This window comes from Oncorhynchus nerka, linkage group LG18 (genome assembly GCF_034236695.1).
Source record: "Oncorhynchus nerka isolate Pitt River linkage group LG18, Oner_Uvic_2.0, whole genome shotgun sequence".
Lineage (NCBI taxonomy): Eukaryota > Metazoa > Chordata > Actinopteri > Salmoniformes > Salmonidae > Oncorhynchus > Oncorhynchus nerka.
The window spans coordinates 48,163,269-48,187,886 of NC_088413.1; the positions used below are offsets into that span (position 1 = coordinate 48,163,269).

The 24,618-nt window shown below is 42.7% G+C and overlaps 2 protein-coding genes across 2 annotated transcripts in view; one reads left to right on the forward strand and one right to left on the reverse strand.

Annotated features, from left to right (window-relative positions):
- Positions 1-1,046: 1,046 nt before the first annotated feature.
- The window catches only part of LOC115146003 (protein transport protein Sec23A-like), a 28,132-nt gene continuing 4,560 nt past the window's right edge, over positions 1,047-24,618 (reverse strand). The window contains exons 8-18 of the mRNA XM_029687737.2: positions 24,243-24,366; positions 19,361-19,441; positions 16,400-16,489; positions 12,120-12,226; positions 11,183-11,336; positions 10,958-11,035; positions 9,135-9,296; positions 3,391-3,477; positions 2,660-2,815; positions 2,506-2,571; positions 1,047-2,012 (exon numbers count right to left, since the gene is read on the reverse strand). Of these exons, the coding sequence (XP_029543597.1) occupies positions 1,923-2,012; positions 2,506-2,571; positions 2,660-2,815; positions 3,391-3,477; positions 9,135-9,296; positions 10,958-11,035; positions 11,183-11,336; positions 12,120-12,226; positions 16,400-16,489; positions 19,361-19,441; positions 24,243-24,366 (1,195 nt within the window). The 3' untranslated portion in view covers positions 1,047-1,922. The remainder of the gene's footprint in view (positions 2,013-2,505; positions 2,572-2,659; positions 2,816-3,390; positions 3,478-9,134; positions 9,297-10,957; positions 11,036-11,182; positions 11,337-12,119; positions 12,227-16,399; positions 16,490-19,360; positions 19,442-24,242; positions 24,367-24,618) is intronic.
- On the forward strand, positions 12,955-15,996 carry LOC135561889 (adenosine receptor A3-like). Its single transcript, XM_065004155.1, has 3 exons — positions 12,955-13,811; positions 14,381-14,534; positions 15,151-15,996. Exons 1-3 carry the CDS (start codon positions 13,118-13,120, stop codon positions 15,428-15,430), a joined length of 1,128 nt encoding a protein of 375 aa, XP_064860227.1. The 5' UTR covers positions 12,955-13,117; the 3' UTR covers positions 15,431-15,996.

Genomic DNA, 24,618 nt, shown 5'->3' on the forward strand with positions numbered 1-24,618 from the left:
TCTCCTTCCTGAGCGGTATGACGGCTGTGTGGTCCCATGGTGTTTATACTTGCGTACTATTGTATGTACAGATGAACGTGGTACCTTCAGGTATTTGGAAATTGCTCTCAAGGATGAACCAGAATTTTTTTCTGAGGTCTGGGCTGATTTCTTTTGATTTTCCCATGATGTCAAGAAAAGAGGCACTGACCCACTGGAATTGTGATAGTGAATTTTAAGTGAAATAATCTGTTTGTAAACAATTGTTGGAAAAATTACTTGTGTCATGCACAAAGTAATGTCCTAACTGACTTGAAATTTGTGGAATGGTTGAAAAACGAGTTTTAATGACTCCTACCTAAGTGTATGTAAACTTCCGACTTCAACTGTACCTTCTTCCTACAGATTACCATGAATTTATTGTGTAGACCCTAGACTATGGCACCCCATATGTCTCTAGCATAACTAATGATTCATAATATTTCAAGTTCAGAAATCCAAACCCATCACCTGTAGCATGTGACCAACAATGCTTTATGTAGGTTTACAAGAAAATATGCCGCTTAATACAATAGCCGACTCATCCTTTCAAATGTAATTTCAGGTTGTGTAATTTTGAGTTCGTAAACCAGACTCTATTGAGTAACAATAGATACATTTTGGTCTGCTCCAGTGAAAAGCTGAAGCAAAATGGCTGTGGTGTTATTGTACAACTGAAAGGCCACACAGTGAATGCTCTCCCTCTGTAAATAGATAACCTCAGAGTTCAGTGAGGTATGCTGTGCTCTGTTGGTCATCTCAGAGACTAGCTTTGTATAGCAGTGCTATGGATATTCTAGCCTGCTTTCTTTGAATCAATGTTCTCGAATGACTTAATCTCAAATCGATTTAACTTTTCACAAAACAACATTTTGCCATGTTCTTTGGTGGTTCTCTTCAGTTCAGTTTGTGATTGTTACTTACAATTTCAAGGACAGCGGCATGTACAAACATACAAGTTAATAAAAACAGATATATACTAGTTAAACAACACTCACAGTAAATCAGATAACAAATGTTAAAATATATTTGTGTTTGAACAAGGTATTTTATTAGAAATGTCAGAAACAACACTTTCAGAAATTATATCAAATGCAGAGAAAAGGGAAGGCAGCTTTCATACCCTGCTATACTCTGTAGGGTGGAGCATGTTAGTACCACAGTCTGTATAGTATACTATCATGTTTCTTAGGTTTGGTTTTAACCACAATGACTGTTTGATATGAATGACTAACATGAATTAGACAGCACACACTAAAAGGTCTGAAATAACCCATTATTCTGTGGCGTACGCAGGGTGAAGAACAAAAAACACTTAGCTCTAATTAGATACCATTGTATTGGATTCTCCAATCTGTACCATCCGACGACACGACACCCACTCTTTCTGTAGCCTACCACTCACGTCTGACGGACTGGATGATATTATATATTTCTCTGATACAAGATATATATATATATATACATATATATATACATATATATATTTCTTTTTAAATAGAAACAGACAGAAAATGTTATATAAAGTAACTCCATTGGGCATCACAATAAAATAACTGACTGGATGCTGGGTTATTTAGTGTTCTGGGGGAAAAGTACATGAATACCAGACTCATCTTACATACTGATCTGGGACCAAACATTTAGCTGGTAGGCAACAACTGATGTTTTGTTTTGTTTTGAGTTTTTACAATAATTGACCAACTAGTGTCATAAAAAGGCTATACTGCAGATCATTCTCTGTACAAAGCTCTTCGTTTTCAATATAAAAAGGAGAAAGAGGTATTCTCTTTTGGTTGTTCACTCCCATGTATAGCATCAGTTGACTACTGTTGAGCAACACTGGGTTCATATAGTATTTAGGTTGATGATGCTCAGTGGTTACCATGGCGTTGGTCTGAGTCTCAGGCTGCGCTGGACACAGCCAGCTTCTTCAGGTGGTCCATGAACACCTGGAGACTGACGTCATCCGTCAGGATCGGAGCACCTGACTCCTACACACAGAGAGGAGGAGAGTGGGATTCAGTTATGGGCAATTCCACAGCAATCATTGGTTTGGAATTTCACTTATATAATCTTGGAAACTAGTGACACCTTTCTCCACACACACACAAAAAAAGTGGGAGGACTACACTCATTTGTTCAGACTTTAAACTGACAACAAGTAGGAGTTGTAGAAAAATTATGAGTCAAGAACAAGAGAAGAAGTGTGTCTCAAGAGTGCATGTTACTGTGTCCATGTAACAATCCAGAAGGTTCCACATGTCCACTACTTTCTGTGTCTCCTCTAATAAGCAGTAGTAGCAGCTGTAAGCCTTGAAAACCAAGTGCAAGGTCTCTTTCCTCTCATTAGTGCTAACACACACATCATTACACACATACAATACACGCCATTCAAAATAGGCAACATGCTCTGCCTTAACATAAAACCATACAAATAACACCATCCTTAGAAATGTGTACTTTTAGTAGAAAATGAAGTCTTACCTGGCCCCATGCATACATATTGTTGTGGGTTTGTGATGGGTTTACTTTAGATAGCAGGAAACGAGCCTAGAACACAACAAGAACATCAATACAGGAGGTTCAATAGACTTCACGGTTGACATTCTAAGAAATGTTTGTGTGTGTTCACACACACCTGTGATCCGCCGTGCTCTGTGTCTATGTAGCGGGGCATAGGAAAGCGGCTGTGGAGGATCTCCTGGGCGTCGTCCACAGGAGCCTGCAGCAGGTGGCGGAAGTTCTCGTACTCTGGCAACTCCTGGTAGCCTGCCTTACGCCACTGAGACACAGTCTGATGGATAGACAGAGAGAGAGGTACAGAGAGAGAGAGAAGAGATGGAGAGAAAGAACGAGAGAGGGAACGGGAACAGTCAGTGTGGTCCTGAAGACATGAAGAGTTACATTTAGACCTTTACAGCGCTGAGAAAATTTGAGACAAGTCTAAAAGAGCAGATTGGTTTTGCTCGACTTCAATAGCAATACCTGACATAGGATTTGATTTCAATAGGAAACAGTCACCCTCTTCATAACAGTGCGTCTCACTGGACTCTTGGCCATTGAACCCCACTCTGACAATACATTGAAGATCTGTCTGTATTGATCGCTCACCAGCTGCTCACCCATCTATTCACAAATGTCAAATAAGTACAAAAGTATCTGGCTGCAACCAGAAAGGAAATCAGTCTAGTGTTACGATAGAATCACTTGATAGAGAGCCACCTCTCTCCGCGTGTATAGATCGTAGCTGTGTGAGTGGTGAGACCATGAGGAGGACATGGAGGGTCGTGTCCTGTCACTGATGAGGACAGTTTTGAAGTAGTCTGTGAATGGGCATGTTGATTTTGATTGGATGACTGATGACTGTACCTCTCCATGGTAGATGAGGATCTGGAAGAAGGTGTCCATGAGAAGGATGCGATCAGGAAGGATACTGCTGCTGTCCAGCAACACAGGCTAGGAGAAAAGAAAAAACTTTAAATTTTACACCACCTTGAAATTATACAATAAGAAGGATGCTGAACACAGGCTAAAATGCAAGAAAGGAGATACTGTTTTAAACCACTGCCCTCCAAACTATAAATCAAATCAAATCTTATTTGTCACATACACATGGTTAGCAGATGTTAATGCGAGTGTAGCGAAATGCTTGTGCTTCTAGTTCCAATGCAGTGATAACCAACAAGTAATCTAACTAACAATTCCAAAACTACTGTCTTATACACAGTGTAAGGGGATAAAGAATATGTACATAAGGATATATGAATGAGTGATGGTACAGAGCAGCATACAGTAGATGGTATCGAGTACAGTATATACATATGAGATGAGTATGTAGACAAAGTAAGCAAAGTGGCATAGTTAAAGTGGCTAGTGATACATGTATTACATAAGGATGCAGTCGATGATGTAGAGTACAGTATATACGTATGCATATGAGATGAATAATGTAGGGTAAGTAACATTATATAAGGTAGCATTGTTTAAAGTGGCTAGTGATATATTTACATCATTTCCCATCAATTCCCATTATTAAAGTGGCTGGAGTTGGGTCAGTGTCAATGACAGTGTGTTGGCAGCAGCCACTCAATGTTAGTGGTGGCTGTTTAACAGTCTGATGGCCTTGAGATAGAAGCTGTTTTTCAGTCTCTCGGTCCCAGCTTTGATGCACCTGTACTGACCTCGCCTTCTGGATGATAGCGGGGTGAACAGGCAGTGGTTCGGGTGGTTGATGTCCTTGATGATCTTTATGGCCTTCCTGTAACATCGGGTGGTGTAGGTGTCCTGGAGGGCAGGTAGTTTGACCCGGTGATGCGTTGTGCAGACCTCACTACCCTCTGGAGAGCCTTACGGTTGAGGGCGGAGCAGTTGCCGTACCAGGCGGTGATACAGCCCGCCAGGATGCTCTCGATTGTGCATCTGTAGAAGTTTGTGAGTGCTTTTGGTGACAAGCCAAATTTCTTCAGCCTCCTGAGGTTGAAGAGGCGCTGCTGCGCCTTCTTCACGACGCTGTCAGTGTGAGTGGACCAATTCAGTTTGTCTGTGATGTGTATGCCGAGGAACTTAAAACTTGCTACACTCTCCACTACTGATCCATCGATGTGGATAGGGGGGTGTTCCCTCTGCTGTTTCCTGAAGTCCACAATCATCTCCTTAGTTTTGTTGACGTTGAGTGTGAGGTTATTTTCCTGACACCACACTCCGAGGGCCCTCACCTCCTACCTGTAGGCCGTCTCGTCGTTGTTGGTAATCAAGCCTACCACTGTTGTGTCGTCCGCAAACTTGATGATTGAGTTGGAGGCGTGCGTGGCCACGCAGTCGTGGGTGAACAGGGAGTACAGGAGAGGGCTCAGAACGCACCCTTGTGGGGCCCCCGTGTTGAGGATCAGCGAGGAGGAGATGTTGTTGCCTACCCTCACCACCTGGGGGCGGCCCGTCAGGAAGTCCAGTACCCAGTTGCACAGGGCGGGGTCGAGACCCAGGGTCTCGAGCTTGATGACGAGCTTGGAGGGTACTATGGTGTTGAATGCCGAGCTGTAGTCGATGAACAGCATTCTCACATAGGTATTCCTCTTGTCCAGGTGGGTTAGGGCAGTGTGCAGTGTGGTTGAGATTGCATCGTCTGTGGACCTATTTGGGCGGTAAGCAAATTGGAGTGGGTCTAGGGTGTCAGGTAGGGTGGAGGTGATATGGTCCTTGACTAGTCTCTCAAAGCACTTCATGATGACGGAAGTGAGTGCTACGGGGCGGTAGTCGTTTAGCTCAGTTACCTTAGCTTTCTTGGGAACAGGAACAATGGTGGCCCTCTTGAAGCATGTGGGAACAGCAGACTGGTATAGGGATTGATTGAATATGTCCGTAAACACACCGGCCAGCTGGTCTGCGCATGCTCTGAGGCGCGGCTGGGGATGCCGTCTGGGCCTGCAGCCTTGCGAGGGTTAACACGTTTAAATGTCTTACTCACCTCGGCTGCAGTGAAGGAGAGACCGCATGTTTTCGTTGCAGGCCGTGTCAGTGGCACTGTATTGTCCTCAAAGCGGGCAAAAAAGTTATTTAGTCTGCCTGGGAGCAAGACATCCTGGTCCGTGACTGGGCTGGGTTTCTTCTTGTAGTCCGTGATTGACTGTAGACCCTGCCACATGCCTCTTGTGTCTGAGCCATTGAATTGAGATTCCACTTTGTCTCTGTACTGACGCTTAGCTTGTTTAATAGCCTTGCGGAGGGAATAGCTGCATTGTTTATATTCTGTCATGTTTCCGGTCACCTTGCCCTGATTAAAAGCAGTGGTTCGCGCTTTCAGTTTCACGCGAATGCTGCCATCAATCCACGGTTTCTGGTTAGGGAATGTTTTTATCGTTGCTATGGGAACGACATCTTCGACGCACGTTCTAATGAACTCGCACACCGAATATGGTATCCTTCTAATTCAGCTCCAATCAATAATGCTGTTTCAAGATTAAACCAAGTTTGTTGAGGATTAGAGGGGTGGGGGTTTAGTCCCAGACACTGATAGGAACGTCACAATATTGGCATTTTTCCTTCCAAAACAAGCTCTCAAGGTCACAACACACCAACCACAAACTCAGGTACAAAAAATACGAAGATGGATGATCTTGACAGACAGGTAGCAGTATATCTTCTATCTTTTATATTGTGGTGGCCATTTTAAAGGACACAGAAACAGTGCAGAAAGAAACATTTGCTCTGTTTATACTAAACCCATCTGCTTGCAAGAATATTACTCTTTCAATGTTTAACAGGCAGGAGCGGACAGAGTCAAGACTGAAAACATTAGAATTGCATCCCAAATGGCACCCTATTCCCTATATGGTAAGCCCTGGTCAAAAGTAGTGCACTGTATAGGGACTAGGAGCCATTTGAGAGGCACTTATGTCTCTGTTAATCTAAAAAAAATAAACAGCTGAAGCGCTGTGTCTCTTGGTTACACGCATTACATCTGATACAGAGCCAGATGACAAGGCTAAGTCCCAAATGGGACCCTATTTCCAATGTAGTGCACCATCTTTGACTAGAGGACCATTGGCCCTGGTCAAAAGTACTGGACTACAGATATTAGGTTGCCATTTGGGACTTAACCCCCTAGAGTAGATTTCGCTCCCATGGCGAAATCTAATTAGCATAATGAAAAAAATCTGTCAGTTTAAGCTAGAGATATCTTTTTTTTGTTGCACAGGCTGGGTTTGTCTGACCATGATAGATCCCAAAAATCGGTATTCTCATGTACCGTCGGAACTATTATGACCCCTCTATGGAAAGATGAGACTCTCACGAAGGTGTTCTCCGTTTTGCACTGCAACCTCAAAAAGCAGTACCAGTCAAAAGTTTGGACACACCTACTCATTCAAGGGTTTTGCCTTTATTTTTTACAATGTTTTACATTGTAGAATAATAGTGAAGACATCAACACTATTAAATAACACACATGGAATCATGTAACCCAAAAAGTTTCAAACAAATCTAAATATACTTTATATTTGATATTCTTCAAAGTAGCCACCCTTTATCTTGATGACAGCTTTGCACACTATTGGCATTCTCTCAACCAGCTGCATGAGGTAGTCACCTGGAATGTATTTCAATTACCAGGTGTACCTTGTTCAAAATTCAAAAGGCACTCGCAAATCTGAGCAAACTTCTTGCAGGTGCATGGCAACAGTTGAACAAGATGAATGAAAAAGGAAACCAAACACTGCTCGATAGTATCACTGATCTTTAATAAGCTTACGTATTGGCCTCACAACCTTCGTCAGAGCCCTGATATGTAAGCTTATTAAAGATCAGTGACACTATCAAGAGCAGTGTGCAGTTTCCTTTTTCATTCAGGTGTACCTTGTTAAAAGTTCATTTGTGGAATTTCTTTCCTTCTTAATGCATTTGAGCCAATCAGTTGTTTTGTGAGAAGGTATGGGTTGTATATAGAATATAGGCCTATTTGGTAAAAGACCAAGTCCATATTTGAACGCAAAAACAGCTCAAATAAGCAAAGAGAAATGACAGTCCATCATTACTTTAGGACACGAAGGCCAGTCAAAGCGAAAAAAACCCCATCAAGCACGATGATGAAACTGGCACTCATGAGGACCGCCACAGGAAAGGAAGACCCAGTGTTACCTCTGCTGCAGAGGATAAGTTCATTAGAGTTACCAGCCTCAGAAATTGCAGCTCAAATAAATGTTTCAAAGTTCAAGTAACAGACACATCTCAACATCAACTGTTCAGAGGAGACTGCGTGAATCAGGCCTTCATGGTCAAATTGCTGCAAAAAAAACTACTAGGAAAAAGGAAAGGGGGATACCTAGTCAGTTGTACAACTGAAAAGGGTCTTCTGCATTTAACCCAACCCAGTGGGTTAACTGCCTTGCTCAGGGGCAGAACGACAAATTCAAGGACACCAATAAGAAGAAAAGACTTACTTGCTTGGGCCAAGAAACACAAGCAATGGACATTAGACCGGTGGAAATCTGTCCTTTTGGTCTGATGAGTCCAAATGTGAGATTTTTGGTTCCAACTGCCATGTCTTTGTGAGACGCAGAGTAGGTGAACGGATGATCTCTGCATGTGTGGTTCCCACTGTGAAGCATGGAGGTGTGATGGTGTTTTGCTGGTGACACCGTCTGTGATTTATTAATCATTCAAGGCACACTTAACCAGCATAGCTACCACAGCATTCTGCAGCGATGATTCCATAGGTGTTATTTCATAGTTTTGATGTCTTCACTATTATTCTACAATGTAGAATATAGTAAAACTAAAGAAAGACGCTTGGATGAGTAGGTGTTCTAAAATGTTTGATTGGTAGTGTTTATATATTTTTTTATATACCTTAAGGGGTCCTAACATTCTAAATCAAATAGCTAAATTATCCTTGATAATAGCTAAATGATCTCTGCCCCGGCTTAAACTCTTAAGGATTAACTACTGTTAAATAACTTACCCTTTTCAGAGACGTGTGTACTACGCTGTCACTCTGTAAGGTGTTAAAATCCACACTGTTGATAATTGCACTGAAAGGAGCGCTGGTCCGGAACACACTACTGTACTCACACACTACACTCACATCATTAACAACATAACCTCAAGCTTATCTGTAAGAAAAGGACCAAGGTATTAGTGCTCTCTCTCTCTGTTGACCTAGGCAACACAGCTAAGCCTGCAGAATATGAGTGGGAGGGGGATGAGAAAGTCAGAGATCGCAATCTTAATGTACGAGATAGTATTCTTATGACATTTAATACATAAGACTAGCTACAGTAAGCCAAAGCATCCATGATTTATGTTTATAAAGAGGAAGGAAAGCAAATTTAATGTTTCAATAGAACTAAAAATATGTGTGTCCAACTGTGTGTCTCCCCCGTCCCCGTGTCTCCCCCTGTCCCCCCCTGTCCCAGTGTCTCCCCCTGTCCCAGTGTCTCCCCCTGTCCCCTCCCCGTGTGTGTCTTGTGTATGTCTGTCCGTGTCCCTGTGACTTCCCCTGTCCCCGTGTCTCCAGTCTGTCCCCCGTCCGTCCGCCTGTCTGTGCGTCCCGTCCCCCTGTCCGTCCGCGCGTCCGTCCGTGCATCCCCCCGTCCGTCCGTGCGTGTGTCAGGTCTTACCTCTGGGGGCCCGTTGAAGGAGTAGGCGTAGAGAATGGGTTGTATCATGATGAGAGACTGGGTCAGGTCCTGACGCATGAACTGGTGTCTGTAGTATGAGCTCTCATCTGGGCTGTTGTTGAACACTTGCAGGAAAGGAGATCTTCTTAGGTGGAACATAAACTGAGGGACAAAGGAAAAGCTATAATGTGCTTTTTTTAAATACTCTTTATATTAAGCCTGAAACATTACTTTAAAATAAAGATGTTAGCTCAAAGATATGTATCATACATCTGTGTACAGTCCTGGCCTAAAGTTGAGAATGACACAAATATTAATTTTCACAAAGTTTGCTGCCTCAGTGTCTTTAGATATTTTTGTCAGATGTTACTATGGAATACTGAAGAATAATTACAAGCATTTCATAAGTGTCAAAGATTTTATTGAAAAGTACATGAAGTTGATGCAAGAGTCAATATTTGCAGTGTTGGCCCTTCTTTTTCAAGACCTCTGCAATCCGCCCTGGCATGCTGTCAATTAACTTCTGGGCCACATCCTGACTGATGGCAGCCCATTCTTGCATAAACAATGCTTGGGATTTGTGAGTTTTTGTTTGTCCACCCACCTCTTGAGGATTGTCCACAAGTTCTCAATGGGATTAAGGTCTGGGGAGTTTCCTTAGTTATCACTTTTGCCTTATGGCGAGGTGCTCCTTCATGCTGGAAAAGGTATTGTTTGTCACCAAACTGTTCCTGGATGGGTGGAAGAAGCTGCTGGAGGATGTGTTGGTACCATTCTTTATTCATGGCTGTGTTCTTAGGCAAAATTGTGAGTGAGCCCACTCCCTTGGCTGAGAAGCAACCCCACACATGAATGGTCTCAGGAAGCTTTACTGTTGGCATGACACAGGACTGATGGTAGCGCACAACTTGTCTCCCAGCACAAGCTTTTTTCCGGATGCCCCAAACAATCGGGAAGGGGATTCATCAGAGAAAATGACTTTACCCCAGTCATCAGCAGTTCAATCCCTGTACCTTTTGCATAATATCAGTCTGTCCCTGATGTTTTTCCTGGAGAGAAGTGGCTTCTTTGCTGCCCTTCTTGACACCAGACCATCCTCCAAAAGTCTTCACCTCACTGTGTGTGCAGATGCCTGCTGCCATTCCTGAGCAAGCTCTGTACTGGTGGTGCCCCGATCCCGCAGCTGAATCAACTTTAGGAGATGGTCCTGGCGCTTGCTGGACTTTCTTGGGCGCCCTGAAGCCTTCTTCACAACAATTGAACTGCTCTCCTTGAAGTTCTTGATGATCCAATAAATGGTTGATTTAGGGGAAATATTACTGGCAGCAATATCCTTGCCTGTGAAGCCCTTTTTGTGCAAAGCAATGATGACAGCATGTGTTTCCTTGCAGGTAACCATGATTGACAGAGGAAGAACAATGATTCCAAGCACCACCCTCCTTTTGAAGCATCCAGTCTGTTATTCGAACTCAATCAGCATGACAGAGTGATTTCCAGCCTTGTCCTCGTCAACACTCACACCTGTGTTAACGAGAGAATCACTGACATGATGTCAGCTGGTCCTTTTGTGGCAGGGCTGAAATGCAGTGGAAATACTTTTTGGGGATTCAGTTAATTTGCATTGCAAATAGAGACTTTGCAATTCATCTGATCACTCTTCATAACATTCTGGAGTATATGCAAATTGCCATCATTCAAACTGAGGCAGCAGACTGTGAAAATTTATATTTGTGTCATTCTCAAAACTTTTGGCCACGACTGTACTAGCTACAAGTGTCGTTCCACTAAAGAGCCAACCAGCCTCTCAGCCCATGATCACTTACCTGGGGATAGAGAGAAAAGGTTTCTGAGAAGCGGAAAGAGTTGGGATCATCCTTATGATAATCTCCAAACTTCTGACACTAGAACGGAGAGGAAAAAAGGCAATTCAAACCTATTATAAACCCTGCCTGCAACTGAGTCCACACTTCAAAATGTCACACTTAATCCCACAATTTCCCTGTGCCTGCTAGCCTGGAAATTGCTACTTTGCCCTGTCTCAGTCCTACCAGCCGGATGAGCTGCCTGTCCAGCCAGCGAAGCACATCAGGGCCCTCCTCGGTCTCAGCGCGGTACACAGCCAGTCTAGCCATCAGGATGGCTGAAGCCTCCTGGTCAAATGATGCTGCAATAGTCTGGATCTGGGTCCCTGCATCTGCCCAGCTGGGGGGGGGAGGAGAGAGTGAGGAGAGAGCTCAAGAGAGAAACAACCTACATAAGCATTGTTGATCATTTGACACACTTATGTTTTTGTTTGTTTGTAAGGTTCTCCTCCACAATGAAAAAAAAAAAAAATACCAACACAATCTCTACCATAGATTTTATGGAGAAATTAGTTAAGGGACATTACGTCAGATGTTACGGTTCTGGTTACCTTGGCATTGAAAAGCCCTTTGCCATAATAAAGCCGGTAAATGAAATCCCATACTGTAATTTAAGTCTAGATAAATTGAACTGATCTTTTAAAACAGCCTGGGAATTACTTTTTATCTACACACATTTCCTCTCGCAACTGCCCTGTCACATGTTAAGCATTGTAGCTAAATAAAGGTTAAATAAATAAAACACGTCTCATGCTAACAAACATGAACTGCAACATTGATCATAACCCATTGAGAGTCTTTACAGTAGCCACATGACTGAGAAGAGTCAGTCAGTGTCTTCTAAATACACGTGTGACACTAACAACCAAGACCATTTCCTCCTCTGACCAGGGGAGAAGACAACACAACAACCACTTTACCCCTACCGTGTTGCTATGGAAACAAGGTGAGCTTGCAGACGCAGCTCCATAGTGGAATGAAAAGTGGCAGATAAACCTTAAAGTCCAGCAGTTACTTTGAAAAGAAGACGTGCTCTTAATGATGAATCAAATCCATATGTTTGTGTAAGTTCTTATCTGAAGTGAGACAAATCTGTAGTGTGTGTGTGTATACATATATTTACTTTCTGGCGGTGGTGGTGACTCGAATGCGTTTCTGTCCACTGGAGTGTTGGTACTGTGTGACATACTGGACCGCTCCTCGGCCCCCCTGGGGAATAGGTGCATTATGCTACAGAGACAAAAACAGTTAGGAAAGAATCATTAGAAAGGCATCCCATTAGAAGTGCACATTCTATAAAAATGCTGTGATGATCATAAAATGTAAATTACCCATCTATATAAGCAAACATACGTGGTTCTTGCCGGTGAGCTTTATTCAAATAATTTGCCGTGTACAAACACACACAACTGCTACGGCCTTATGGACAGCCAGAGAAGAATAACAACTTCCAGAAGAATTGAAATAATTAGGCTATATGAGGGGGCTTAAAGCAGAAAGGCAATAATGAATGATTGGGCACTTAGATTGAATTAGAGGCACACTTCTTGCCAATTAACCCAACAACACTCCAGAGTCAAATGGCTCATTAACTGTGCGGCAGCCATTACAGTGGAGAGGATATTGGATCTCAAGCTTCTGTGTACACAGGCAGCACAACTCCTCTACATCCGCTCTCCCTCTCACACAAGGCTGCGTATCCACACACCAGCTCCTTGACTGTTTGCCTCCATACTTACACCATTAGGGCTGAATATTTCGGTTCTCATAGTTCTGCTGCTTGAGAGGGGGGGTGTGCCGGGCTGTTTCACCCTCCCTGCCTCAATCTGAGGTAGAGAAGGTGTACAGCAAGGCAGAGAGGAGCTAGCTCAGCCCTTCAAAGGACAGCTAGAGGACTTGGAGAGGAGCCTCCCCTCCCAGAGCACAGCGGGAGACTGACACAACAACACCCCCCGAGGACCAGCCCACGACACACACAGGATAACGTGACTTCACACTTCAGCCTCAGTCAGTCAGCCAGCCAGTCGGGTCAGTGGGAGCTCATGGCCTGAACCAGGCGGGAGGAGAACGTGCAGCCAGGCAGCCCAGGGAGGACTTCTCTTCCACCAGGAGGTCGGGAGGATGCAGCCGGTGGCCCTGGTATATGCAGCTCTGATGGTGGTCTCCAGTCTGTTCTCTGTGTGTGGTAACGTGGTTCTACTTCTGGTGGTTCTTCTCAACAAGGAGCTCCATACCGAAACCTGGGCCCTGACCTTGAGCTTCTGCCTGAGTGACCTCGCCCTGGGTCTCTCAACCATCCCCTTCGGAGCCCACAACAGCCTGCTCAGGCCGCAGGGCTACCCCAGCGACGGGTACCTCTGCCAGGGCAGCGCCTTCCTCTACCTGCTCCTTCAGCTGGGCTCTATCCACTCCCTGACCTGGGCCACCGTCGACAAGTTCACAGAGATCTGCTTCGCCCTGAGCTACAGCACCATCTGCACGGCCAGGAGGACCAGGGTGGTGCTGGTCCTGGTGTGGCTCTACGGCCTGATCAACGCAGCCTTGCCACTGCTGGGCTTTGGCCGCTACACCTACAGCAGCACCAGGTTCCTGTGTGCCCCCAGCTTCCAGCCAGACTACAGGGGCTTCAGTCTGCTCTTCATAGTGGTCGGGATCATAGCACCCATACTCATCATGTGCTCCATGTATGCATACATTGTGTATATTGCGAGGAAACAGGTGCGCCGAGGGACGTTTGTTTGCAACGACCAGCACTGTTTTTATGTCCCTGCTAAAAACTACTTCAGGAGCTCCATAGTGATGGTGGCAACTGTGGGTGAGTCTCATTGGTGGTTACATACCAGTTCTAACCTTGTGAATAGTATAGTGAAACTCTCGGTTTGGTGCTGTATTCAGACAAAGCAAGGCATTTGAGATATATGGTCATTCTGAGCAGATACACAGATTAAAAGCCTTTTAGCAGATAACATTTCAAGGTTGCTGTTATTATTGACATTTTTCTGTAGGCTACATTTCTGGTCAAATTCAGTCTTTTTGAAATGGTCAATGTGCTATTATTAAACAATTAAGGCCCGAGGGGGTGTGGTATATGGCCAATATACCACGGCTAAGTGCTGTTCTTTCGTCACGTCGCAACGCGGAGTGCCTGGAAACAGCCCTTAACCGTGGTATATTAGCCATATATCACAACCCCCCTCGCTATTATAAACTGGTTACCAACCGAAAAAAAATATACATCACGCACACACTAAATAGACTTCTTCATACCGAAATTAATCTAATAACGCATTTCAATAAGATTACTCTTGACTCGCTCTTCCAATATATATATTTTTAAACGTAATTACTCTAATAATCTCCCGTCTTAATTCTCTCCATTGTCAGTGTTCCTGCTGGTGTGCTGGCTGCCTTACATCGCCACCTGTTTCTATGAGACGTATAGTGGCCATGAACCGCCAGCAGCAACCTCAGCCGTAGCCACCTGGCTCGTCCTCTTCACCTCCTCACTCAACCCTTGGATCAACTCCATGACGCAGAAGTAAGTAATAGCGCAATAGCCCCAAACAAACAGTCACAGAAATATAAAGAGTCATTTCAATGCCAAGAAGAACAAGGCTCAATCTTATGAAGCTGTTACACCTCAATATCCCTGTGGCCCATCAATGGCCACATGAAACCAAAATCAGACGGAATTGATTAATGATCCAACTCCATGAGCAAGATATAAGGAATAGCCAATGGCCCAAACAGTCATTCAATAATATACTGTCATTCTCCCTTATTCAAAAAATATGAAGACTAGTCCAATTTCCCCCCATATCTCAAGAGTAAGGCTCAATCTTGTGCAGATGATATAACGTAATAATATGAAGGCCCCTCAATAGCCACTTGAAACCAAAGTCAGAGCGAATTGAGAAGCTAGCTCCAATACATTTCTAAATGAGGGCTGCTGAGAGGTGAAATAGCTGAGAGCGTGAGATGATGAAATGAGCTTCTCAGTGTGGGAGCAGAGCCGTTTCTGGCTGCACTACAGATGTTATATGGTTAATGGTGGCTTATTTTCTCTCTCTCTGATTCAATCTCCGTCTCCCTCTATTTCTTTCTCTCCCCCCTCTCTACATCTTGCTCTCTCCATTTCTCTCTATCCCTCTCAGGCGGTACAGAGTGGCTCTGCGGAAAAGTTTGAATAAAATACGACAGCTGCTTCAGCACCGGCTGATGAACGCCCACCCACAGAGCAGCGCCATCCAACTGGAGATAGTGAGCCATAATCACCACCACATCGCCAAGCCATCACTCTGGTCAGATGATTCCAAGCCAGGTTCACCAGAGACTAGATCCATGTCGGAGGTGACCATGGAGGATAGTAAAGACACTGGGTACAGTAAGGGCATTACACTGGACCAGGTCTGTCCCTGTGGAACCATCTGTTAACATTACTAGACTAACTACATACTTGATTTTATGGATCCCAGGAATCTCTGGAAGACAGTGGCAATTGTTACTATCCTGGCTAAATAAATACAAATCAATGAATTAAATGAAAGGTTGGGACTAATCAACAAGGGAGGACTATACCAAGGAACACTGTGGCGACAAGAGGCGACAGTCTCCTGTTTGACGAATGTGAGATCATTGTGGTCTTTAGTGGCCATACACCAAGACTGACATAGCTATCCTATCTGTTCAGTTTCGGATGAAAAAAGTTTGCTTACAATTTACATTGTTTGTTTGAACTACAATGTTTAAACTACAATATTTGAATTACACTGCCGACTGTGCTAAACTATTTATAGACAAACACTGTCAGAGATGAAGTCAATCCGTTTACAGTCAATAAATATTCATCAAAACAAATAATACGGATTCATAAAATGACAATTGTGTTCTTCGTTAATTAATATACCATGGGCAACACCGAGTCTAAAATCATTGACATCTAGCTACCAGATTAAATCTACCAGATTAGCATAACTGAAAATACTGAGTTAGAGTGAATGTGATCATCTCAATGACATTTCAGAACCATCTTGTGCAAGCTACTGTTGGTACGCTTTATAAAGAGGCCAGTGGTTTCATATACGAGCACACCATCTGGTGGCATAGTGATGCAACTAGTCAGTACAGCAGTAGAATATCATAGTACTAGAATAGCTAGTATGCCCTCTGGTGGTGCAATTCAATTATCTAAATCTTTGGCACAAGTGTAACATTTGCATTTTAGTCATTTAGCAGATGCTCTTGGCAAACATGGCTCCGTGGGCCGCCTAATCTCAGATTTGTGTGATATAAAACGACTACTCAGGATCCTTCCTTCTCACTCCTGATCACAACAGAAAGCAAAACATGGCATTCGACAAGTAACTTAGTGATCACAATTCAGAGTGTAATATGAACGCATACCTGATTGACCACCTCAAAGTACACTGCCAGAGTGGTGTTATGATCAAGACCACAGATCTTCCATTGAGAGGTGCCCCCTGTTCCAATTTCCTGTTAGGAAACAGACAGACGTTTTCATAATCAGAATGACATTGTTCTAGAAGGGATCAGAAAGGGATCTCATTCAGTAGAAATTCAGGACACAACATTCTGGACAACTTCATTTACAAAAAAGGTTCAACTGGATAAAAGTATCATTCAAAACATGATTACTGTACTGTTCTGCATATCTGCTCATGGATGTAGGTCATTTCCATTGAAAAGGACCCATGAGCACCAACATGGGAAGTTCATAGCAGCATGTCAAATGTAAGATAAGAGTATATTTGAGAAGTTAAGGAATATATGTTTTCACCATTTCCATCTTAACATTTTTTTTTTAATAAGCAAAGGCTTTGATTTCTTGTCAATAGATGGAAAAGGGATCTTAGAAAACATTAACATTATCATAAAAAGTCTTAAAAGGATATTACGAATACGTCAAAACACAATGTGTTAACACAACGAATATTAACATTTATATTTAGGATAATTTTTCCTGCTTTCTGTAAGTTTAAGAAACATTGCCTTGTAATATTACGAGATAAGAAGCTGTTAACTGACACTAAATGCATTTTTCTCAGATGGCAGAACAGCGCTTTATGTGGCTATTTGTGCCTTGAATGTTTCGAGAGCTGTGTTAGCTAGTAAACTTTGTGCTGTCTTTAGTTTGGCTTGCAGACAAAATCAATGACGGCCCTTTTAGGCTAAATACAGCTACCAAAACATCTTATAATATTATCTTATAAAAACACTATACATGGTTAAAACATTTAAGGGTACATCTGGATCAGTAAAGGACTGGCAACATATGTTGCTTATGCAAAGGACGAACACTGAACACGCAAATAGTTCTGTGTTTTGTGCGCCAGTTATACAAATGTAACCAAGGTGAAACATGGTAACGTCAGAACGTTGCTTGGGAAATTACCCAAAGACATGCTATGATTTCGATTCTAAAAATCTGAACTTCTAGGAGAAATAAATGAACATGCAACTTTTACAAGTTTTGAACCAGTGTTCATATTCATAACATGATCTAAACATGATGTTGAAACGTTCCAGTTTGGTTTCCTGGGTCACGGAACAACAGATTTTTGGTGGGTGGCCCTTGGACTATTTAGGACACATTACCATGAAGAGAATGACATTCTAATCCATAATTAAGCATTTCTGTGTAGTAAAGATTAGGGACCCATGATGAAATTCCATTACCAGGGGTTTAAATCCACTTCACTTAATGTATAATGAACAAAAATATAAAATACTAACATGCAACAATTTCAAATATTTTACTGAGTTACAGTATATAAAAGGAAATTAGTCAATTGAAATAAATTCATTAGGCCCTAATCTATGGATTTCACATGACTGGGAGTACAGACACGCATCTGTTGGTCACAGAAACCTTAAACAAAAAAAAACTGTCAGTATCTGGTGTGACCACAATTTGCCTCATGCAGCGCGACATCTCCTTCGCATAGAGTTGATCAGGCTGTTGATTGTGTCCTGTGGAATGTTGTCCCACTCCTCTTCAACAGTTGCGCATTAGTTGCTAGATATTGGTGGGAACTAGAACACGCTGTTGTACATGCCAATCCAGAGCATCCCAAACATGTTCAATGGATGACATGTCTGGTGAGTGTGCAGCCCATGGAAGAACTGGGACATTTTCAGCTTCCAAGAACTGTGTACAGATCCTTGCGACATTATCATGCTGAAACATGAGGTGATGGCGGCGGATGAATAGCACGACAATAGGCCTCAGGATCTCGTCATAGTATCTCTGTGCATTCAACTTGTCATTGATAAAATACAATTGTGCTTGTTGTCCGTAGCTTATGCACGCCCATACATCAGCAAACCGCTGGCCAACACTACGCCATACACTTGGTCTGAGGTTGTGAGGTCGGTTGAACGTACTGCCAAATTCTCTAAAACAACATTGGAGGAGACTTATGGTAGAGAATTTAAACATTCAAATCTCTGGCAACAGTTCTGGTGGACATTCCTGCAGTCAGCATGTCAATTACACGCTTCCTCAAAACTTGAGACATCAATGAAATTGTGCTGTGAGACAACTGCAAATTTTAGAGTGGCCTTTTATTGTCCCCAGCACAAGTTGGATCTGTGTCATGATCATGCTGCTTAATCAGCTTGTTGATATGCCACACTTGTCAGGTGGATGGATTATCTTGGCAAAGGACAAATGCTCGCAATTTTTTTTATTTTACCTTTATTTAACCAGGCAAGTCAGTTAAGAACAAATTCCTATTTTCAATGACGGCCTAGGAACAGTGGGTTAACTGCCTGTTCAGGGGCAGAACTACAGATTTGTACCTTGTCAGCTCGGGGGTTTGAACTCACAACCTTCCGGTTACTAGTCCAACGCTCTAACCACTAGGCTACCCCACTAGGGCCATAGGGATGTAAACAAATTTGTGCACAACATTTGATTTAAATTAGCTTTTTGGGCGTATGGAACATTTCTGTTATCTTTAATTTCAGCTCATGAAACCAACACTTTACATTACACAACAACCAAAATAGATGGATTTCAAAGTCAAGGTGTCAGCTGACACCCCCTTCTTTCTGCAGACATCTTAATTCAAAGCAGATATTTAACCGAGTTTTGGGGAAACGTGGTCACAAACTAAGGGAGAGTTTACAGGAATTCTGTTAAACTTTGCATCTGTACAGTTCTTCCAGTAAATGTTTTTGGACCATTTTCAGTATAAATTGACAAAAGTAGTCCTTCTACATAGATTTGTTTTACATTTGAAAACCAATGATTTTTGTTTGGCATACATTTTGAGTACAGTTACCGTGAAATTGCTCTGTAGAGTATTAGGGCACTGGTCTATGTATTTGAAGTGGACTCACATTTTCAGATACACATGGTCCTTTGGCATTTAATGACACACATGGCCCGATGGCTCCTGAAATCTTGATCTCTCGAGATGTCTGAAATTAAGAAGGACCGATGATATTACAACATGCAGTTGAAGTCGGAAGTTTACATACACTTAGGTTGGAGTCAGTAAAGCTAGTTTTTCAACCCTTCCACAAATTTCTTGTTAACAAACAATAGCTTTGGCAAGTGGGATAGGACATCTACTTGGTGAATGATGCAAGTAATTTTTCCAACAAATGTTTACAGACAGATTATTTCACTGTATCACAATTCCAGTGGGTCAGAAATGTACATACACTAAGTTGACTGTGCCTTTAAACAGCTTGGAAAATTCCAGAAAATGATGTCATGGCTTTAGAAGCTTCTGATAGGCTAATTGACATCATTTGAGTCAATTGGAGATGTACCTTTTATTTGATTTATTTGACCTTTATTTAACTAGGCAAGTCAGTTAAGAACAAATTCTTATTTTCAATGAAGGCCTAGGAACCGTGGGTTAACTGCCTTGTTCAGGGACAGCACGACAGATTTTTACCTTGTCGGCTCGGGGAATCGATCTTGCAACCTTCCGGTTACTAGTCCAAAGCTCGAACCACCTGCTTCCCCGCCCTGCTGTACCTGTGGATGTATTTCAAGGCCTACCTTCAAACTCAGTGCCTCTTTGCTTGACATCATGGGAAAATCAAAAGCAATCAGCCAAGACCTCAGAAAAAAAAGTTTGGTTCATCCTTGAGAGCAATTTCCAAATGCCTGAAGGTACCACGTTCATCTGTACAAACAATAGTACGCAAGTATAAACACCATGGGACCACGCAGCCGTCATACCGCTCAGGAAGGAGACGCGTTCGGTCTCCTAGAGATGAACGTACTTTGGTGCGAGAAGTGCAAATCAATCCCAGAATAGCAGCAAAGGACCATGTGAAGATGCTGGAGGAAACGGGTACAAAAGTATCTATATCCACAGTCAAATGAGTCCTATATCGACATAACCTGAAAGGCCACTCTGCAAGGAAGAAGCCACTGCTCTAAAACCACCATAAAAAAAGCCAGACTACAGTTTGCAACTGCACATGGGGACAACGATCGTACTTTTTGGAGAAATGTCCTCTGGTCAAAAATAGAACTGTTTGGCCATAATGACCATCATTATGTTTGGAGGAAAAAGTGGGAGGCTTGCAAGCCGAAGAACACCATCCCAACCGTGAAGCACGGGGGTGGCAGCATCATTGTTGTGGGGGTGCTTTGCTGCAGGAGGTGCATTTCACAAAATAGATGGCATCATGAGGAAGGAAAATTATGTAGATATATTGAAGCAACATCTCATAATATCAGTCAGGAAGTTAAAGCTTGGTCGCAAATGGGTCTTCCAAATGGACAATGACCCTAAGCATACTTCCAAAGTTGTGGAAAAATGGCTTAAGGACAACAACGTCAAGGTATTGGAATGGCCATCACAAAGCCCTGACCTCAATCCCATAGAAAATTTGTGGGCAGAACTAGGTCCCAAGAAACAAAGAGATATTCTGTTGAATCTGACAATTAATCTTGATGGTTGTACAGTCGTCTCAAATAAAACTGAAGGACCTTGGCGTTACTCTGGACCCTGATCTCTCTTTTGACGAACATGTCAAGACTGTTGCAAAGACAGCTTTTTTTTCATCTATGTAACATCTGAAACTTTTGGTCCAAAAATTATGCAAAAATATTAATCCATGCTTGTGTTACTTCTAGGTTAGACTACTGCAATGCTCTACTTTCCAGCTCCCCAGATAAAGCACTAAATAAACTTCAGTTAGTGCTAAATACGGCTGCTAGAATCCTGAATAGAACCCAAAGGAATTGATCATATTACTCCAGTGCTAGCCTCCCTACACTGGCTTCCTGTTAAGGCAATGGCTGATTTCAAGGTTTTACTGCTAACCTACGAAACATCACATGGGCTTGCTCCTACCCATCTTTCCGATTTGGTCTTGCCGTACATACCTACACGTACGCTACGGTCACAAGATGCAGGCCTCCTAATTATCCCTAGAATTTCTAAGCAAACAGCTGGAGGCAGGGCTGGTAAGTTGGTGGTTGAAGATATCCCTCTAGTGGTGTGGGGGCTGTGCTTTGGCAAAGTGGGTGGGGTTATATCCTGCCTGTTTGGCCCTGTCCGGGGGTATCATCGGATGGGGCCACAGTGTCTCCTGACCCCTCCTGTCTCAGCCTCCAGTATTTATGCTGCAGTAGTTTGTGTCGGGGGCTAGGGTCAGTCTGTTATCTCTGGAGTTCTTCTACTGTCTTATCCGGTGTCCTGTGTGAATTTAAGTATGCTCTCTCTAATTCTCTCTCTCGGAGGACCTGAGCCCTAGGACTGTGCCTCAGGACTACCTGGCATGATGACTCCTTGCTGTCCCCAGTCCACCTGGCAGTGCTACTACCCCAGTTTCAACTGTTCTGCCTGCGGCTATGGAACCCTGACCTGTTCACCGTACGTGCTACCTGTCCCAGACCTGCTGTTTTCAACTCTCTAGAGACAGCAGGAGCGGTAGAGATACTCTTAATGATCGGCTATGAAAAGCCAACTGACATTTACTCCTGAGGTGCTGACTTGTTGCACCCCCGACAACTACTGGGATTATTATTATTTGACCATGCTGGTCATTTATGAACATTTGAACATCTTGGCCACGTTCTGTTATAATCTCCACCCGGCACAGCCAGAAGAGGACTGGCCGCCCCTCATAGCCTGGTTCCTCTCTAGGTTTCTTCCTAGGGAGTTTTTCCTAGCCACCGTGCTTCTACACCTGCATTGCTTGCTGTTTGGGGTTTTAGGCTGGGTTTCTGTACAGCACTTTGAGAAATCAACTGATGTAAGAAGGGCTATATAAATACATTTGATTTGAACTGAAAAAGCGTATGCGAGCATGGAGGCCCACAAACCTGACTCAGTTACACCAGCTCTGTCAGGAGGAAAGGGCCAAAATTCACCCAACTTATTGTGGGAAGCTTGTGGAAGGCTAACAAAAACATTTGACCCAACTTAAACAATTTAAAGGCAATGCTACCAAGTACTATTTGAGTGTATGTAAACTGCTGACCCACTGGGAATGTGATGAAAGAAATGAAAGCTGAAATAAATCATTCTCTCTACTATTATTCTGACATTTCACATTCTTAAAATAAAGTGGTGATCCTAATTGACCTAAGACAGAGATTTACTAGGATTAAATGTCAGGAATTGTGAAAAACTGAGATTAAATGTATTTGGCTAAGGTGTATGTAAACTTCCGACTTCCAACTGTATTTGCATTTTGCATACAATTCTATTTGGTGAAAACGTTAAGAAATATGACATTTTACATAATATTTAATGGATCAAATCACCTATCAATGTGGCTCTGTTCCAATATCCAGACTTACACACTATGTAAAACAAATATATTGTAGCGGTATGTTAGCGTGGATAATGGAACACAGTGGCGGCTTCTGAAATGGCACCCGACTCTCTATACAGTGCCTTCAGAAAGTATCAAAATTAAATCAAATTATATTGGCCACATACACGTTTTTAGCAGATATTATTGCGGGTGTAGCGAAATCCTTGTATTCATACCCCTTGACTTATTCCACATTATTTTGTTACAACCTGAATTCAAAATGGATTAAATATGTTTCTCACCAATCTACACACAATATCACATAATGACAAAGTGAAAACAGGTTTTTAGAAATGTTTGCAAATGCATTGAGAATGAAATACAGAAATATCTCATTGACATAAGTATTCACAGCCCTTTGCTTTAAGAAGCTCCAAATTGAGCTCAGGTGCATCCAATTTCCTTTCATCATCCTTGAGATGTCAATATAACTTGATTGGGGTCCATCTGTGGCCAATTCAATTGTTTGGACAGGATTTAGAAAGAAACACCTGTCTATATAAGATCCCACAGTTGACAGTGCATGTCAGAGCAGAAACTATACCACGAAGTCCAAGGACCTGTCCATAGATCTCAGAAATAGAATTGTCATGAGACATATCTGTGGAAGAGTATAAAACACTTTCTAGAGTGTTGAAAGCTTCCAAGAGCACAGTGATCTTCATCATTGGGAAATGGAACAAATATTAAACTACCCAGACTGCCTAGAGCTGGCCGTCTGACCAAACTGAGCAACCGGACAGTGGTCAGGGAGATGACCAAGAACCCAACGACCACTGACAGAACTACAGAGTTCCTTGGCTGAGATGGGAGAACCTGTCAGAAGAACAATCTCTGGTGAAGTGCTGTAATATTGGCTTTATGGGAGTGGCCAGCCCAAAGCCACTCCTGAGAAAAAGGCACGTGAAAGACAAAAGCATAAGGCAAAATATTCTGCAGTCTTCTACAGAAAAGACTCTTTGGCCTGAAAACCAGGGATAGCTAATCACAGCCTGAATTCAAAATCTATGAAATATATATTTTCTCTCTCCCATCTACACACAATACCCTATAATGACAAAGCGAAAGCATGTTTAGACATTTTGTATTTTTGCAAATGCTGATAGACATGCCCAAGACAACTCAAAGCTGTAATAGCCATGTCTACAAAGTATTGACTCAGGGTTGTGAATACTTATGTATTTATTTTCAATACATTTGTAAAAACATCTAAACATGTTTTCAGTTTGTCATTACAGTGTATTGTGTGTAGCTGGGTGAGAACTATTTATATATTTTTTAAATATATTTTGAATTCAGGCTGTAACAAAATGTGTAACAAGTCAAGGGGTATGAAAACTTTGAAGGATTTGTATAGTGCACTACTAACTAGTACACTCTATAAGCAGGGTACCATTTCAGATAGAACCATTGTACTGACTGGCTCTACCTTTATCTCCAGAGTGCCTGCGAAGGCCATCTTGAAGGCTCCAGACACATCTTTGGTAAAAACCCTCTGGAAGGTTTGTTTGAATAGTGAGGTGGTGAAAGAGTCCGCCATCACCATGTAGCCTCTGCAAAAACATATATACGCGAACGAGTTCAACGATACATAGTGTGAATCTCAGAAGCTTTTGGTTGATTCCTTCCTCCTCAAAGCATCAGAGGAGAGCACTGGAGAAGATCTGAGGTCAAACTCTCCCCTCACTATGGGAGAAGACAGTGATTGACGTGTGTTTTCTGCGTACCAAATGGCATTCTATTCCCTATATAGTGGGCTACTTTTGTAGTGCACTATATAGGGAATAGGGTGCCATTTCAGACAG